The sequence below is a fragment of the Chlamydotis macqueenii genome, chromosome 6, assembly GCF_036417535.1.
Source record: "Chlamydotis macqueenii isolate bChlMac1 chromosome 6, bChlMac1.mat, whole genome shotgun sequence".
Lineage (NCBI taxonomy): Eukaryota > Metazoa > Chordata > Aves > Otidiformes > Otididae > Chlamydotis > Chlamydotis macqueenii.
Genome location: NC_141561.1, coordinates 22,795,707 through 22,815,952, shown reverse-complemented (window position 1 = coordinate 22,815,952; position 20,246 = coordinate 22,795,707). Strand labels below are relative to the sequence as shown.

The 20,246-nt window shown below is 36.5% G+C and overlaps 1 protein-coding gene across 3 annotated transcripts in view; it reads right to left on the bottom strand.

Annotated features, from left to right (window-relative positions):
* RAPGEF4 (Rap guanine nucleotide exchange factor 4) overlaps positions 1-20,246 on the bottom strand; it is a 152,751-nt gene that overhangs the window by 116,654 nt on the left and 15,851 nt on the right. For 2 of the 3 annotated variants that reach the window (XM_086750857.1, XM_086750859.1), the window contains exon 4: positions 15,095-15,241. In XM_086750857.1, the coding sequence (XP_086606983.1) occupies positions 15,095-15,241 (147 nt within the window). Of the gene's footprint in view, positions 1-10,608; positions 10,702-15,094; positions 15,242-20,246 lie in introns of those variants that run through there. The other variant, XM_086750860.1, reaches the window with a different exon arrangement.

Genomic DNA, 20,246 nt, shown 5'->3' with positions numbered 1-20,246 from the left:
CAATATAACATTGTGTTTTATTCCTTGCTTTCTCTTCAAGAATCTTTGGATTGCTGAATCTATCATTAAATGTATATTTTATAACCAAGAGAGATAAACTTAGCTTTAAAGCCTTCAAATCCAGACAGATGAAATAGCTTTCTCAACTGAGAATGGTGCATCTGCCCAATGAACAGACACAGCCTCACAAAAAGATGTTAAGCTTTAGAAAGCCCATGTGTAAAGGCCATTGTAAGACACATTTTAGACCACACTTAGAAAAAAAATTAGAAAGGCCAAAACCCAACTTGGGTGAACAGACCAGGAAAAAATTGTTTTGGTAAATGTAGACAGCTACCCTAGGTAAAGAGGTAACATTACACACAGTGAATGTGGGACAGGTTTCTTTATCCAGACACCGATGCCACAAGTTGTTTGTTAGGTATTACAACTTTCTCAACCTCTAACTAAGTTTGGAATAAGTAAATCTAGACATGCTAAGTGCACCATTTTTTTCAGTGGAGGATTCTTTTCACATTTCTCTTTGTTTTCAACAAATAACTCATGATACTTTCTGACACGTAAAACTGATAGTAAACATCAGATTAGGTATGTTCCAGACACATAGGAAGTACAGAGTCATATAATTCTGTGTTCCGAGAGGTCATACAAAGAAGCATGATGGCATTGCAGGAAAATTAAGAACAGTTATGTGATTTTTTTAAGTTACGAGAAAACACAGGCATGACCACAAGGTGCAAATCGTGAAGGATATAAATACTGAGGCCAGAGAGAAGTCATCCGAGAGTCATGAAAGCAGTACAGACAAGAACCAAAGGATGAACTCTGAAAACAACTTTTGGAGGGGAAATCAGAATAAATTTCTTTCTTAGCAGTGTATGATGCACTTGTCTGTGAAACCTTCTCCAAAAGCAGCACCCATTCACAAGCCATTTGGTATAGATACTTAAATTGTGCAAAGACAAAATTTTAGAGATCCTACAATAAGGACCAATAGCTTTCTGGAGGGGAGACGGAGAGAGTGAATGGAATGAGAGAAACTAAATAAAGATGTCATTAAATAAAGACATAATTTTAGTTCCAAAGGAATGGACAGAAGCAGTCTGATTTCTGAAGACTGACGAGGAGGATGCCGGACAGGTTTTTATTTACGCAGTATGCTGTGCTGTTACATTCCCTTTTTACAATACATAAACAGTTCATCAAGGGCTCTACAAGCTTCTCTGAAATAGCAGGCTTTGGTCACAGCAAGAGACAGACGACATAGTATGTGGAGCCTTTTGCCATACGCATGGCAAATTCTACTGTCCATTATTGCAATGAAATTAGGGTAATTAGACAGGTTTGGCTTAAGAATATCATGCCTTTCTACACACTGTTAACAAGAAAAAATACAACTTAATGGAACCCCACCATCTTGTTTTAAGATACCAAATACTTCATTCATGCTGCTGCTCTCTCACCATGCAGAGTGCCCAAGAAAGTAGGACTATCTTCCCCTCCACTTCTCTTATGGAGCAATTTGTGATTAATGCCTAGTATAAATAGACGAGCAGTGCTGTGGCAGTAAAAATGCCAAGACAGAGGTCCCAGTAAAGAAGGCAGCATATTCATGACCAGCAGCAATATTAAGATAATTTATTTTCTACAGTATCAAAACTTCCATATATGTTTCTACTTATTTTCATCACGCTGAGCAATCTGATTCTGGGGGGAGTCACATGGGCATCTCTTACAGAAAATTCTACTCGAACAAAGCAAGCCATTCAAAAGTGTTCATTTACAAAGAATACATCTAATGTAAAGACAGCATTCGTTATTACTTTAACAGCTTTCAAAGTAAGAGTTGCTTTTACCTTCTGTAAAAAGCTCTTTAGCATATTAAATTCATAATTTTCATTTGTACACATGGCAACAGCATTATTAGATAATGAAGCTATGCGTGTGTAGACTGAAATAAAGAAGAGAAAGTTTTAGCAGTAAAGATAAAAGAAAAAATCAACAGAAATGTTAATTGGTAAGAACAGAAGAAATACGCTAAAGCTTTGCATTAGCTGGACACACACAAAAAAAAAAGCCAATCATAGTCAAGAATCTATTTCTTTCTAGACATTCGATACTATTTTTCCGTACACATACTACCGTAAGTATAAGCTTTGCCATTGTTCTACAGCTCCTCAGGGGAGTCAGCAGATATAAAGTACCTCTCCATTTCCATGCAAAGGCGACTTGCACAAGAGCAGCAACATAAATGGTGTTTTTTCTGGGTCTACTGTTTTCTCACACATTAAAAAGCATAAAATTCATACTAGTAGTATGAATTATTTCATTAAATAAGGTGGGAAAATACAACTCATGGTCTGCTTCTGGATATCACAACCATTCACTACATTTTATTCAATACAGATTAACTCAATTCTTACCCTAAGACATTGTACAGTTAATGGATACTAGGAAAGATAATTGACCTACCATTCTGCAATGATACTTGGACTAACAGTATGGATGCCCATATAAAATCAATCCCTTAGACAACTCTTATGGTAATAAAATCTGTATTGCGACCATTGCTAGAGCCTGTAGCATTTCCAGGATTTCCTGTGCCTCACACCTTTACATAATTTTAGAGTACAAAGTTGACAAAATTCAAGTATCAATACTTGTGGGCTGACTGGTAGGATCTATCATTTTCTGAAGTCATATCAAGTAATTCTTCAGAAAGGTTAAAAGGCAGGAAAAAAATCTACATTTTGTTGTTAAAACAGGAAAGGTCTGTCTCAGAATAAAATGACACAAAATAAAAAGTATATTTTGTATAAGAGATCAGGTAGAAATAACACCCTCTATAAGGCAACCCCATATGGCAGATGTATGTAAACACATCAGACAGGAACAACTTGCAAAGATGAGAGTTTTGATGTGAACTTCTGTTGTAATCTCAAATCATATAATCTTTCAACCATACCACAGCAACAGCATAGGTAAATGCTCCGGATATTACATGTTCAGACTGAAGAGTAGCTCTTCTTTGATAAAGCATTATGTAAAACGAGTACCTTCTCAGCAATCAAATCTGACACTCCATCAGGGTATTCAGACACATCTGCTTAACTACACTTTTACTACATTTCACTCCTTTAGCTCTGCAGAGTGAATGTACTAAGAAATACTAAGTGATGGTATAATTCTCACCAACTTAACAGTGCAAGCATTATTTCCTAACTGTTTGGTGATCCCTGGTTGTATAATAGGATATAAAGCTAAGGAGAAACACCCAATGAACTCTTAACCAGAGATCAACAAAACTGGCATTAAATGCCAGGAGGATGAAAAGTGACGAACACAGAAAGAGAAACCACATTCATAAATCTGTGGAAGAGAAGCACACTGGAAAACTGCCTGAGAAATTATGGCAGAAAGAAAAAAGGCTTTTGAGATTCATGCTTCCAGAGAGGATACAGGCTTGAAGGGTATTGTCAGAAAGAAAGAAGAGAGAAAATAAGCCTGTACTGAGCTTTTAATCTTTCCTTAATTGCACTGAGAGTCTCCAGCGTTATCCCCAGAGAGAATTAAGCGTAACAGCCTAAGTAAGTCAAACAAGTTCTCTTGTAACTCAGTCCTTTCAAAACAGCATGATTTCTTTGAAGGACTCAGTTTCTCAAAGACCAGTTCATACAAAAATCATACTGTAATGCATATTTTTGTTCTGCTAAAACAAAACAATGATATTGCACCTGTTTCCACTAACTTTTACTCAGTAATGTCTGCATAGGGTTTTGTGGAAACTAACAGAATAAAGCTTGTATGTTTATTTTAGAAAATTAAGTGGTTAATACCCCAAGAAAATGGTCTCCATTGGTAGTCAGAAAAGGTATTTTCCAAAGGTCAAGAGAGAGGTGGAATGCAAAATTAAATAGAAATTACTCAGGAAACGGTCAGAGGTTAAAATGCAAGCAAGCTGAATTATATCAATAAATACTAAATGCAGGATGGCAAGATTTAATTCTAAATGCTAATTATGTATCACCCTCAAAAAAGGGTATACAAGCTGGGCTTAGAGCTAAGTACAGCATCTAGAAGGACAACGGTATTTTATCAATGTAGTTTAAAACAAACAGAAGTTACATCAAAAGATATTTAGTGTGTCTTTTTTTTTTTTTGAGTTTCAGTTTTCTTTTAACTTCTTCATTTGAGATTTAACTAAGAAACTATTTTAAGCAGAGTTCAGAGGACATACACACTAATGGTCTTATCTAATCAGGCATGAGATGAAGAATAAAGAAATTGAGCCCTAAGCATCACATCTCACTGATCACATGAATCCACAAATTCTGATAAACCACTGATTTCAACAGCAGCATGTAACAGAAATATTAGATGAAGACATGAATTCTGTGAACATCCACTTCATTACGGAGTACAAAAATACAGGGAGCACATGCCTTAGAAGGCCACTGTATCTTATTATGTGCTATTCTTGAATATTTGTGGCATAAACAACCATTCATCAAAAGCAAAAAAATCATCCATGAACAGGTTGTTCCATAAATCCCCTTCAGATTTAAACATTGCAGAGGGCCTGGAGGGCCCTCAGGGCAAAGGCCTGATATTTTCACATTGCTGGTGAATAGGTTTCCAGGAATTTTGTAGCTCACTGAACAAATGCAATTAGAGCAACACCCACTAACCCCGAGAACTTTAAGTGCTAGAGTTCCAGTGCTCAGATTGAAACAAGGATTGATTCAAGACCGGGCATACGGATTTATCATTTTTTTAAATCTCTTTCTCTTCTTGGTATCTGGGACTGGCCATAATCGGCACAGATGACAAGCTGGGCTCTCTAATTGCTATTCTCTGTCACAGTCAAAATATTCCATACTCAGTTCTTAGTCTCCTGTATCTTAATTTTTAAGCGTAACTCTGAGATGCCTAGAGTTAGTAAGGCTTTGATAAAATTTACTTCAGTACAAGTATTGGGTTGACCATTTTGTTAAGCAGCCCTGAACTACTAAGCCACAAATCACTTGAGTGATTCCGGCCTCATGATCTCACGTCACATCAGCTATGTAAGTGGATAGAAACTGTTACAGAAGGGAAGAGGAATCAAACCTAGTGCAAACAGCCTGTGCTGCATATTACACAAGGAGAAGGAAGCAATTAGTAATTACCTGGGTTGAAATCCCACAATGCGCATTGACTTCAATAAGGCAGGGTTTCACCACGGATGAAAAGAAGGGAGGGCCAGTCTAAGGGAAATGGCAAACATCGAACCATACAGCTCTGATTATGACCAGAAAAAATATTTCTATCAGAACTGTACTAGCTCAGGCAAGTAAAGGCACTCTTTTCAGCCCATTTATTAATCCATATTCCTAATAAATTGATAATGTCTAGGATTTAGCTTGTTTTGAGTTCTAAGTTGTTGAATGCTCGTTGAAGGGAGTGCTTCCTTAAGGAAGCAGGAATTTACATTCCACTAAATACGTCTTGAAGGTTACATTTTTAATGCTACAAGAATTATATAATGTTTTATAAACGAAACAAGACTGTCAGAATAAAAAAGAACAATATATAATATAATACAATAGCCTTGCTTTCAGTATGTGTTAATCTGCATAAGGCCTTCCACTGCCACAGATCTTATTGTCAAAGATCTCTAGTTTTTTGTTTTTTTTTTAATGCCTGTAGGTTTAAGCTAATGGACTTTTAAAATGTCAATATTAAAACATATCAATTGATCTAATAAATGGTATCACATTATTTGCCTGACCCATTATATAGTACAAGCAGAAAGCACCTCTTAAAATGCAGCATGCAAGCACAGATTCTATAGGAATGCCTTGGAGGAACACACAACCATATCCATTTATGTTAAGCAACAAAAACTCACTGCTAAAAGGAAGCTTCTAATGGCTTGCTATTTTTCTCAAGAACCTGGAGGAACGAGTAATAATAGATTAACCTTTTGTGTGAGGAAGAAAAAGCATGACTCATCTGAAAGAAACCAAGGATTCAGATGCTAACACTGACCAGATGATCAGAAAGCGTCAATCTCTAAAACAACCTCAGCCACATACGACCCCACGGTTGAGTTAAGGAATGGATGTTCTGTGTCAAATCCAAAAGTTTAAAAGTATAAGCAAAGCCTTATGCAGTTCATCACTATGGTATCCATTCTAAGGCAGGAAAAGATGCTGTCAACCACAAATGCAGTTAGAACCAAAGCTCCAGGCAATCTGACACAGAAGTTTGACAAGGCAAATACAAATTTAATGTAGTAATATATACACATACTGCATATTAGATAGATAGCAGATTATATACACAAATACACATATCTATAAAGGCATAATTCTGTTATGCATTTTGGGAGTGCTGGTGGACGAGAAGCTCAACACGAGCTGGCAATGTGCTCTTGTGACCCAGAAGGCCAACTGCATCCTGGGCTGCATCAAGAGGAGCGTGTCCAGCAGGTCGAGGGAGGTGATTCTGCCCCTCTACACTGCCCTGGTGAGACCCCACCTGGAGTACTGTGTCCAGTTCAGAGGAGGGCCACCAAGATGATAAGAGGGCTGGAGCACCTTTCCTATGAGGACAGGCTGAGAGAGTTGGGGCTGTTCAGCCTGGAGAAGAGGAGGCTCCAGGGAGACCTGATAGCAGTCTTCCAGTACCTCAAGGGGGCCTACAAGAAAGATGGGGAGAGGCTGTTCAGTAGGGCCTGTTGTGATAGGACGAGGGGTAATGGTTTCAAAATAGAGGGGGGTAGATTTAGATTGGATATTAGGAAAATTTTTTTTACAATGAGGGCTGTAGAGCACTGGAACAGGTTGCCCAGAGAGGTGGTGGAGGCCCCATCCCTGGAAACATTCAAGGCCAGGCTGGATGAAGCTCTGAGCAACCTGATCTAGTTGGGGATGTCCCTGCTCCTTGCAGGGGGGTTGGACTAGATGACCTTTGAAGGTCCCTCCCAACTCTAACCATTCTATGATTCTATGATTTTTTCTCTCGATGATAGATGAGAATGAGACACATATTTGATAGTTAAAACGTATGTTTGGGAAAAAAGCCAGAAACTATTTTATAATCTTCAAATCTTATGATTCTTCTGAAAGACATTCTTACTTAATAAAAATGAACTAATGAAAGATCAAAAGTTTGCTCCCTGAAATAAGATTTGTAGGCTCCCAGTTGAATTTTGCAATATATGTTTTTGCCATTTAGCACATCATGCTTAGAGATACCACATTTAATAATACAATCTGCTGAGGATGAAAAGCAGTTTCTTTGCTAATAAAAAAGCTGATTATAGAAAGTGCAAGTTTGACAGTAAAGCTTCAAAGAAAAATAGCAGCCTCAAAAACATCTGCAGACTTTAAGTGTAAACATTTCAGTTTCTCAGATGTTCTTCTGTAATTTAAATATTTCAGGAATTAATCAAAATAATTTCTTTTCTTGAAAATTGGATGAATTCATATTTTTCAACTTTACCTCTAACCATGATAAAATATGAGAAAACCAATAAAGGCGTTACTTAACAAGGAGACTGACATGCTCGCTTGATGTTTCTATTTCTTTCTAGCCAAAAAGGCATGTGAAGTAAGTCAAACTTTCTGCAATATAATTTAAGACATTTAAGACTCTCTGAAGTGCTAATAAACATACAAACATTTACAAGGGTTGTAAACAGGAATGACAATATATTTTTGCAGTGTCTAGTATAACACGCTTCAACAGAGGCTTCAAGTTGATGGGTAGTGATACAGAACTTCACCTAAGAGAAATGACATGCTAGTATACTTTAAGAGAAATTAGGCCTACAAAGCCTTATTCCATCTCCACACGGTGATCAGTGACACAGTCAGAAAACACTGCTATTGAAAGATTCAGAATAAACTGGGAGACTGAGGTGCAAACTGATTGTAGAGATGACATAAAAGAACACGCATCAGGAAAGTTGTTGCAGAGACACATGAGGAAGGATTAGGGCTTCCCAATCAGCTTGTTATTTTTCAATCTGTTCAGTCGCTTAACGGGTGTCTGAAGTGCCCGCATCTGTTACTTTAAACCACCAATAACAAAGAAAGGGAAACTCACAGAGTTAAAACTAACTGGATCCCTTGATCTTCTGCAGAAATTCTGCCTCATTGACAATATGAATATCATACATAAGGACACAGCAAATTATCTGAAACAGAGTGGACAATCATTGATTATGAACTTTGCGGTCATAATGCCATTATTTAGAAAAGAACACATCGTAGCAAGAACCTATCAAAAGACTTGTACACTTCCATCAGCACATATCACTTCAAGAGAAAAACCGTGTCACTGAAGTGAAAAATCCAGATTAACTCCTAGATAAGTTTCTCCACTACCAATGGCCAGGAAGATTACCTTAGGAGATACACTGTCACAAACAGTGTTCACAAAATCTGCATCCATTTTTTAAAACATGAAGTGATTAATACATCCAAATGAAAGCAGCAGTCACTGTGTTGCTATGCTGACAACCATGGCTTGTTTTGATGTGAAGTCTGGCTGCTGAGGATAGAATGCCGTTCCATACTCACTTAAATCTGCTCTACCAGACAGAGTATCACTCGCTACCATCAGAAATGTTTGATAAAACAAAATAAGAGATAAAACCCTATAAGTATATCACAAGGACGGTCAAAACCAACATAACAGCAGCACTAAAGGCCAGACTCTGCTCCCAACTTAGCTGCATGTGTACCAAAGCAATTGTACTGTATTCACTTGAAATATGCTCAATTGACACCAGCAAAACTGAGAGTGCAATCTGGCACTTCTTTTTCATATAATAAGAATTCTGGAATCTTTCCTTGCTCTTTACTTGCATACTTTATCAGTATTAACACAGAAGGTATGAAGGTGGGATGTTAGTTACTTTCAAAGCTTTGCTCACATCTTGCCAATTCTGTGTTTACTGTCATACTGTAAACCTGGGGGGAAGGAGAACTTTTTATATTCCTCCTCCTTCCACATGTTACTCCAGGAAAAATATCTCCTGCTTGCCTATCATCACTTCATTTTTCAACATCTCTCACACTAGATCTGTTTCTTTGCATACAAATTTGAATTGGTCATCAGATGAAGATTTGCAGACAGCACAAAGCAACAGATTCCATACACTTAGGTCATCGTGCATCTTCCTTCTGTGTTGTATTTTGTATCTGATAAGATGGAACAATTCTTCCTTATACTGACAGGATGGTTATTTGAGAGGTTGGTGAACACAGTATTCTAACTACATTGCGAATGCAGGCTACTACAACTTTATCACTTTTACATTTCTCAAATAAAACCACATTAGAGACAAATCATCAAAGCAGAGTTTGAGCAGCCAATGGAGAGTGTGACATGAAGCGAGTAAAGACAGCCGAGTGTTCCGTGACCATCTTTTTATACTTGTGTGGGTCTCCAAGCACTTCACTATTTTAAATCACATGATCATCCATCCTGTAAAGCTAAATATTCTGTATTTTATTAACTATAGTTTTATACCTCTACTATGTTCATCTATGGGAAATCAGTAAATCATAGCAAAGACTTCTGCAGTTGATAACTGGGCAATAAACTGTCAGAGTATTATACCATAAATCAAGCTGATAGTTTAGCGACTGGACATGAATCTGACTTTTTGTTTGATTCCCCTCCTCCCAATATTTCATTTCTCAGATCAAATTTAATGTCTCACCTTAGGCCCCCCCTTACTATACAAAACCAGAACAACCGGAAAGAATTTCTGGCATGGAATACTCACTGGTGAAAAGGTGCATTAGAAAGTACTGACATTTACATGAGATTCCTAATACTCCTTAAACATGTTGAAGTATTCAGGAGTCTACCAGAGACAGAAGCAAGATCACTCTCAAGTAGCAATGTAACATGTATTTTCCAGCAGCCTAAGGCAAGGAAAAGGCTGCCTCTCTGAAATGCTGCCTACTGCATTACACTGCGAAACACCTACACGAGATTTAGTAACATACTTTGATAAATAACGTACTTACAGCATGGCCAAATAGATACAACAAATTAAAATCCTTACACGTGCATTTTCATTGATGTATTTTTACAGTGCCTTCATAATTCCTACTGCCACAATCCTGACACATAAAATGAGGCATAAGATTATATGATACCCTGATATAAGGGATGTGATTATATACACCTTAAAAAGTCAAACTGATATTACATGCAAATGCACTGAGAGCTGTGGTCTCAATTCTGAGGAGTTTAAGCCTTATTCAGAAATCTCACTGAACAGTGCTACAACGTTTAAATCAGCATGCCATTTCATATGTGTATTTCCTACACAGTATTCCACTGAAACTATATGTAAAATTTATTCTGTTCTGAAAGAGGATCTGTTTTTAAACTAGCTCTTTAAAAACTAACGTTCAGTGTTCAGAAAACAAAGACAGTAAGAAAGCTGCTTCTCCCAAAGCTATACCTTCAGAGCAAGTCTGCTGAGGGCTACTGAATTACCATCAGATAGGCAAAAGCAGGAAGCAAGTTACGCTACTGTTTGTCAGACTACAAGATGTGTTGAATAGAATAGAGAAGAATTAAAATATTCATTCTGACCTTATAGGGGCCAAGACTCCCTCTCTCCAAAGTTACTGCATACCGAAGCAATCGCTGTTCTTCATTTACTCAAGATGAAATGTTTCTTCAAGGCATGTTCAGTAACTTCTAACACAATCTTATTCCACACAAAAGGAAATTGGTTATTTGTATGTTATCCAAGGAAGGCTGAGTAATTCACTGTGGTAGGAAAGACCTCTAAAAATAGGTCACCTCTCAGCAGATTCACTCCCTTCCTGTCTGGGTTTGAATCAGTTTGCAACTGCATGAAAGGACAAAGCTTGAGAATGAACTACAGAGAACTTCTGTAACGATAACACTGCTCAAATACATTTACTTCACTCCTACTCTGTTTAAAAGAATCCAACTATTAGGGGTGGAGCAAAGCAGTGACCCAACAGGATGTGCATGACCAGAGCTCCTCGTGTGTAGCCTTCTGCTTTCATGTTTATTTTTGGATGTATTTTCCTTTGTGCTCTGAAACAGTTTTTTGGGCAAGGTAGCTAGCACCACACTAACTCATTGATGCTAAAGTGGGAAAGTAAGTTCTTATCAACACAAAGAGCATCTCTTACTACAGATTCATAGAGCAGCTTAGAAGTCAGTGTTATAATAAGTGACGAATAACTTTTTTCATGTTTATTAGTGCTCCTCGGAGAGGAAGGCCAGGGACAATTGGTGCACAAAGGCATATAACCAGTGATTCCCACAACCTCCCAGAACTTCTTCATCAGGGAACCGTGCTCAGCTGCATGAGAACCTAACCAGAGATTTCATCACCTTCAATCTGCTATAGCAGCCATTGATAGAAAACAAGTCTCCAAGGATGAGTAAGCGTAGAAGTTCAACAGATGTTCCCAAACAGGATGCTACTTCAAGAGACATAGTCATTAGAGAAAAGACTAGGCCATTTTAACCGGTAATTGTTGTCATCGGGACAATATCATTTGTTTTCACCAGCATTCCCTGACTGTTAAAAATGAAGGTCGTAGAAAATCTTTCGGTATTTAAATGGTTGATTTAGAAGGCATCTTACTATATTTTTTATAAAGAATATCCTATCTTTTCTTCAAAGAGTATTTAATGGCTTAGTGGGACTTGGCAGTGTTAGGTTTATGGTTGGACTCTAAAAGGTCTTTTCCAGCCTAAATGATTCTATGATTCTAAATTTATAAAACTCAAAAAAGAATAGTGATAAAAATGACAAAAGTCTTTCTAGAAGTAGCAATCTCTTTCTTTCAGGTATAGACCCAATTGTAATTGTACTCAAAGAAATTAATACACTCTGCTGTATACTGTGTATTAAATATGTTAATAAGCCACATGTGGTCTGTGAAACATTCTATCAATCCAATTGTTTCTTAGAGCAATGCAGCTAATGCAGGAAAAGTTACTTTTCAATTTAAACAAAACTCAGAAAAATCTGAAAATCTGTGGTAGAAAAGCATTTGTGGCAAACATGAACTTCATCATCAGTAGGTTTCACGGTTAACAAATTTTTACTGTAACAGAAGACAGTTCATAGCTCTTAGTCCTATCAGATTAGCTGCACAATAAATTAAATACTGAATCAAGTTATACTGGTTCATTTTCCAAGATTATATTCACAATCTAGAAATAAAAAAAAAATACTAAAAATTGCAGTCTTGGAATTTCTATGCTTTGTATGCCAAAAATCTTTAATCAGCTAACAGAGAGTTTTCATTCGTTCTTTCCCTCAAAAGAGGGGAAAAAAGTATATTTTCCCAAAAGTAAATTTCATAACTGAGAAAAAAAACAAATAAAAAACCTTAATCACACATAGAATGTATTTTTTTCATTTCTACTATTTATCATAAAAATCTACATTGATAAAAGTAGTAACCATTTTAAAAATTTCAATCTTATTTAGGTTGTTCTTAAGCTACATTATTTTGGAATTATTCAACATTTTAAAATGGAGAAACTACTTCTTTCTGGTATTAAACTCTCATTATCTCGAAAGCTGAAATTCGTATGCACTAGATTTTAGTTTTTAATATATCTGGATTGTAACGACACTGACACTGTTGCCTTTTCCCATTTTTCCCACGGGACCACTGATAATAAATACCTGTGATCCATTCTTGACTTTGTGTCGGTTTTCATTAAAAACAAATTTTAAAATTATCTGAACGGCACGTCACTATCAGTTTTGCCATCTGGGCTTTGTCACAGCAAAGATAGATGAATCTTAGGTTATGGTAAACAGAACAACACAGCATCCATAACATAACAAAAAGTTTCCTTGAAGAAAAGTATTTTCTTTTCTTAGATAATAATATACTACTGCTGCTATTGCTAGTATATTTTAGGGGAATTTTCTTAAATAATTTTCTGTCCATTTTTAACATTACCTGTTTTCCATACCTTAGTTGCAATTTATAAAGGCTTTGGGATTAGTAGATTGCAAGGAAACAAATATTGCCTTGAAAAAAATGCACAACTTAGTTCTACCTCAGACTAATCAGCAAAGCTATATTTTGTGACATAATTTTCCGCCCACTGAGAGCACAGATAGCCTCCTTGAAAGAAAGCAGACCAAGATACATTAAAAATTCACTGTAAAACTGCAAAAAAAGGCAAAGAAGCACCACAAAGCTAAACTATAGTCTGTGAATGACACTTGCAGCATCTATCACATGCTCTACTGGACAATTTCATAAAATCTGCAACATACAAGATGTGTGCTAAGGCTCCCTATGATAGCTCCCAATACTTTCAACACACGTGACCTTTTCTAAAATCATCTGTCACCAAAAAACTCAAAATCAGCAAAATAGTTAGAAATAATATTGTATTAGTGATTAAAGTGCAAATGACACCACCATTTTTGTTTTAAATCAACCTTAAATATGTTTTAAGGTTCAAAATTTTTAAGAAGGGAACTTAACCTCCACTCCTCCAGTACTTCTGATAGGAAACCAACAATCTCTGAAGGATTAGCAGGAAAGTCCTATACACAGCAGAAATTACTCTATTTATACCACTTAAAAGTGATTTTTTTTTTTAATGTTACTTGAGAAACCTACAATTGCATTTATTCTCCTCCATCATAAGCTTGTAAAGCACTACCTACACTTAAAATTTCTGACCACTGGTAAGTGCAGTATGTTAAAACAGATCAGACCACTAGCATATTTAATCTTTTAATGCTGAGGACTAAAACTATAATGCATCTCCTTTAGAGAAAAAAAGCATGAACTACAAAAAAATATTGCATTATGAATTTCCTCAAATTTGCTATGAGACTTCACTAGTATTTTATTTCAGCTGCAGACATTGTTAAAAAAAAAGTACAAGTTATGGCTACACAATTCCAAGAACGGAATCTGATACTGTCAGAGCATTCAATGGCAAGCACATTTCATTCACAAATTGGTCTTTCACACCTTGGTCACCCTGCATCATTAACTACGCTCAAGGCAACATATTTTCAGAGAGGTGATATTAGTGCTGTTCCCTCAGTGTAGCCGGTTGTGCATTCGATTTTCATTCTGATACTCTTACTTTAGTACTGCTTTAGGACAATTATTTGGAGTACAATATTGCTGTTTCTCAGAAAAAGAGAAAGCAAAAAAAAAAATACATCTGTCTGAATTTAGGAGAGAAGCTGAACTGAAATGCTATAACCAGCATCTATTTCTTAAATACAGTTAGTGTCCCTAGATCTGCAAGGGACAGCAGATCTAGGGATCTGATCCTAAACAGACATCTGTTTAGGATGCTGTCACACTATCTGACAGCTTTACATAACAACTAAATTTGTACCGTAACCATTTAAAACAAGCATGCAGTACAAAGTGGCAATAGTGTAGGCCAGGCGAACAGGATGCCTTCCAATTTCCAGAACACTTCTCAGATCAAGTGTAATGCTTTCAAAAATGCAAACTGATTGAAGTTCAGAAACTTTGCACAGTAACAAGTTAAAGAAGTCTACTCAGCATGGATACCAAAGTAGACACAGATTATAGAATGAAGAACCTCAGCAGTACATTCTCCACAAAGGAAAGTTTTAAGGGAATTCACATGTAATCAGTAACTTAAATTTTTAAGTGATCTTGATCCATCCGCAAATTCTAAACCTCTTCCAGCTGGTGATGAGACAGGAGTAAAGGAGATAATTTAAAATATCAGAGTATATTAAGGATAGACTCTCCTCATAAATACTGGCAATTAAAGCAAGTTTCAGACTAAAAAAGCAACACCTGCAGTATACAAATAAATTCCAGCAGAAACTTCACCTAAGTTATTTCACTAGATGCCTGTAGGAAACAAACACAGGAGTATGTAATCATGCAGAATATGAGGCACTAAAAAGAAGTAAAAAGACTTTCCTTTTTGTCCAAACTAATTTAAAAGAATTAGTACTTTGTTTACAGTATAAATGTGCCTATATTTCATTACAAACACTTAAAAGGTTAAATCACTTTTTTTCTGCATGAACTGCAAATAAATCTGAATTTACCTCCCAAAGTGCCTTAAAGTCCTTCTGCTCAATTCTAAGGAGCTCACTATGTTCTCTGGTAACGATGGTAGCATGGCGAGGAGTGTTATCCAGAATGGACTCTCCAAAAGCAGTTCCTATTCCCAGAGTGCATATTGTCACAGCATCCTTTGAATTAAAAAGAAAAGGACACATATTAAATACTCCAGGATGTTTTAAGAGTCTTTATGTCATATTTGCTAATAGCACTGCCTTAAGATTCTTCAGCAATATGCTTTAAAAGAAAATTAATTAAACGTCCCAACAAAAAAAAATCAATATGCTGATTAACAACATGGGAAGCCCAAATATAGAAGCAAGTAGGACTTCTGTTTTCTATGACCATCAGTTGAATTAGACATTTCTGTTTACAAGCAGAGAACACAAGAATCACCTTCACCTTTCAAAGAAAGTTATGACCTCTGTTCATCTACCTCTAATACCGTTGTGATGATGAGATCCTTTAAAAATGTCAGAGGTGATCCAAAGATAACTGCTATCAGAAATGCAATCTCAGAATATAAATTTCTGCCCTATATAGGGTACCCTCATCAGAAAGAAAATCTGTTATGTTTTCTTAGTAAACATAACTTTCAATTATATTGAAATGACAGTAAGTCTCTCAATTGTTAACGGATGCCTGCTGATTAAATATCAAACTAAAAAAAATAATATTTTTTTTTCACATAAGTCAGGGAAAACTATTAAAGTCCAAAACAACCTGGAACAGAGTATTCAGGATTGTCCCAAACATGCAGTAAAGTCCACTTCAAAAGAGTCTATATAAGCATGCCATTCATGTGATGGAATGATGTCTAAATCAATCCCTCTTGGCCAGGAACTCCTCTGTAACAGTTCCAACACAAATTCCAAGCTACTGTAGACAAAAAAAAAAATTAGACTACCAGGAATTAAGTTATTTGATGAATCAAGATATTTGGATATATGTTCTATTTTAGGCTTACAAGTTGCTATGTTCCTGAGCACAAGCTTGAAGCTGAACTCTTACTTATATCTCTAAGTTGGGCATTAACTGACTGTCTTTTGAGTAATAAAAAAAAAAAACAACCCAGCAACAGCATTAAAAATTTAAACTGATATACGCTCCATTTTACTAAGGAAATCATACATGCACACAGACAAATACACATAAACATATAAAAACACTTGCTAATTTTACCTACCTAACATTAGAAATACAGTTTAATTCTAAAATGTAGGATTCATGAAATGTCTACAAAAATAAAAGCAAAAAAATTTGTCATCCCATCCACTACATCCCATGCATGACCATATTTCAGCATCATTTTCTGCATTTAAAATTGCATTGTTTTCCCTTCATGCATCTAATAAGTGGTAATAGGCAAATGTTATTAAGATCAAGTTAGTAGCTTTATAATTGCATTACAAAGACAAATACCCATAATAGTCCAGTTCCCTGAACCATAGCAAATTGCTTTTGCAGAGATATTACCATATAAAATTATGTGTTCAGAAAAACAAAATCAATTGTGTCTTAGAAAAGATATAGGAAGAATTTACCAACTCTAAGAAATATTTTCCGCAAATATGGACAGGCACTCTTTAAAAGACAGATTATTTGGGAATGAGCACCTAGGCACCTAAACAGAAGTCCCTACAAACACCCTATAATAGAGGCTATACACTAAAGTTCTGCCTTAACAGGTTCACCTTTCAGAGTTGAAACACTGTATGTACGCTACCACACTCACAATTGCACTCAAAGGAGCTACTAAGAAAATGTGCCTACTGCTCACACAAAATTTGACTTCCAGGTCTCAAATACATTATTCTCAACTTTATTTAGAAAGTTCATATAAAAGATCTCTGTTTAGGGCAAATTAACCAAACAGACAGAAAAAAAAAAAAACCCAAACTTTTCCATTAGGTGGATCATAAACAATATTTACATCTTCCAACTTTTTTCTCACTCCCTTCTTTCCCTCCAGAAAAATAAACTCCTTTGAAACGCTTCATCTTTTTTGACTCTTTACCATCCTAAAGAGTCTATCTTTAAAGACAGAATAGAGAAGAAGAGAAAAGGAAAGGTGTTGGTTAAGGAACCATTTTCTAAGATAACTTCTGATGAGGCAGCTGTTCAGTCTGAGAAATAAATTAATATTCTGAGGTGTTAAGTCAAGGAGCTGGAATGGACCTATCTATGCTCATTAAAGAAAAGTCCAGGCTTCTATCAAGAGAAAGTTATTTCAGGTTTTTTTCCCAGCCATCATCATTCTCCATAGAGATGCAGTTTTGCTGCAAGGAGCGAAAGGAGCAAGCCCGTCTGCCTTCTTGAAGACTTCAGAGCCCCATTTTCTCTCTGTCCCTTGTTTATACATCTCCAGCCTCCTGAGGAATTAGGTGTGCGTTTCCTATTAAGCCTGTTAACCTTACGCTCAAGAATCTCCTGCTGTTCGGTGTAGACTTCAGGAGGATTGCTGGCAGCTCAAAACTCAGTTTGCTGTTCCCCTCTGCAATCCCAGAAGCAGCAGGGGGTTCTAGCCACTGGTAACCAGCTAAAATTCACACAGCTATTTAAAAGACAGTATTAAAGACTTAAAACTATGAGATTGTTTCCATTACTATCTGTCCTCTGAACACGCTATAAAATGGTAGCGTTCAAATCAGAGGCTGTTTGTGTATTCAGTTTCACTGACTCTCACTGGCAGGTGAGACACATGCAGTGAAACAGTTGTGAAACCTCCCTCCCCCATCAATCTCAAACATTATTGAATTTTTAAGACCATTCTATGGTATGGATGAGAATCAGAAACAAGATTCTGCCTTATTTCCTCCTCCACCATCACGAGGCACATCCCTGCATGCTCCTCCCTGACTTGTGACACTTTCTGTCTTCCAACTTGGGAAACAGAATTTTTGTATTATGTGTAAATAAAATCATGGGGTTTGAAAGAGATATTAAGAAAACAGGAAAAAAAATATGAGTGCTAGGTTGAAAGGGATTGGGCACACTTCTTTGAAATTTTAGTTCATTCAATATTTTCAGTTTATAAGAGAGCTGATGTAGCTAGTTTTTTTTAACTTCATCATTTTCCCACACCTTGTAACTTTATCTCTTCTCTGTATCTGTGTCCCTCCAGGACTCCATACCATCTCCACGTTTAATTGGAGATCTGCAAAAGCTGGCATTTTGAAAAGTGTGCTGCTTATTACTTTGACACAGTTCAGTTTGCACTCGGCAAAAATCTCCTTTTATAACAGAGGAACCAAAGGATAGACATGAAAGTAAACTGTCTGTTCCATTAAGTGGTTTTCCTCCACTAGAGTATGCATTACCTCCACTAGAGTATGTTTCAGCTATTCAGACAGCAAATCCTTCTCAAACTACTTTTAAAAATAACAGAAATATCTTTCCACACTAGAATTGCAGTTTGCCAACATGTTAGGCCATCCTCTTTACACAAAACAAGGTGATTTGCTTAAAGGAGGTATTACGGTTCTAGAAAGACTGTGACCAACTTCTCTTCTAGTTCCTAATTAAAATATTCACAGATCAGATTAACTGTACTGTAATAACATATTCATTATTTCCATACCTTTCTATCTGATCCTCTAAAAGCTCCCTGCAAAGTCTTGGACTTTTTGCTAGGTTATCTGGCAGACAGAAGTGAAGTAATTTTTCTATATTAACTTTCAATAAGCTAAGTTCAAAACCAAAATTAGTACAATCACAACACTGTGGAGCTCAGCCTGGGCCAACAGACCCTGCTTCTCAGCTGAGTACATTAGTCCAGCCAACCTCTGCTTTACAATGGGTAGAGCAGTTCTCATGCCCAAATTAGTTTAAACATGCCCAAAATAATTTAAGCTGCCTTGAGTGTATTTACACTACACTGCAGACTGCAGTACAAACCTATGTTGAGATTTCACATAGATCATCTCAAAAATACATAATGGCTATTTACATCCATACATAATGGAATTTACATGCAGAAAGCAGTACTGCAAGGACTGTCTTCTTTAAACCCCTTTCCTTGTTTTCACTTCACCTTGCCACATACCTCCTTTGTCCTCAGTTTCAAACAGCCAGAAAATCTTCTTTGTCTTACGTGGACATCTGAACCTCTTTCTTCACAGTCATTCTCCTCAGCAACCCCACTAACTTATTTGGCTTTCGATCCCCAGCATGCTGCATCTCTCTACAACTGACACTGCTATACCACTCAAGCATCCACAGCTCCTCCTTTAAAGCTTTCCTAAAAAAAGGCTTTGTAAAATCAGAGTCCTGTGTTGAGCTTGGTCTGTTTTTAACATCTGATCTGCTTAAAAAAAACTCCACCCAAACACACGCAAGATAAACTAGCAATGGCCCCCAGCCCACACTCTGATTCAGCTGGCAGACTACAGCAAAAATGCATCTCAAATTCCTTTTCGGTCTTTGTCTTTCTTCTCTTCATTCCTTCTTGTTTTATCAGACAGGAATATAAATCTTAATCATTTGGGGTAAAAGGTTATGGATCTAATTCAGTAAAGCACAATGCTGCAGAATCTGGCAAAGATGTCATACTCATGCTTTTGCCATAATGCATTTATCTCCAGCTTTATTCTGAGACATTACCAACAGACATCCTTCAGAACCTGTTCACTTTCAAAATACAGTTCAAAAACGGAACATAAACAAGGCAGTCAGCAGTACTTTTAAGACAACACCAAACTATGAGTATCTCTAAGAGGAACTTCTACTACTGTATATCTTGACCGTAAGTTGGGTAGGTAACAGTGTCAAATAAAAACTAAATTTGGAATCTGCTCATAACTGAGGATAAAGACCTCTTTCTAATAGATTCTAAACAGGCTGGATTGTCTGTTTATTTTGAAGGGGACTTACTAAGGCTTTGTGTGACTTTTAAGTACATTTATCAAAGCATTTGTTAGGAACAAGTTCAGGCAAGACTAAAACACTTAGTTACCTCTGCAATTCATAGTGTGACATTCACCTTAAAAAAAAAAAAAAAAGGAAGAGAAAAAAGTCCTCTTCAGTCTTTTCTTGATTGTTGAATAGCCCAAAAATTCATAAATAATTTGTACAGAAAGCAGACCAGCCACCACTCAGGATGTACTGGATGGGTAATCCTGTCAGATCTCTGTATTG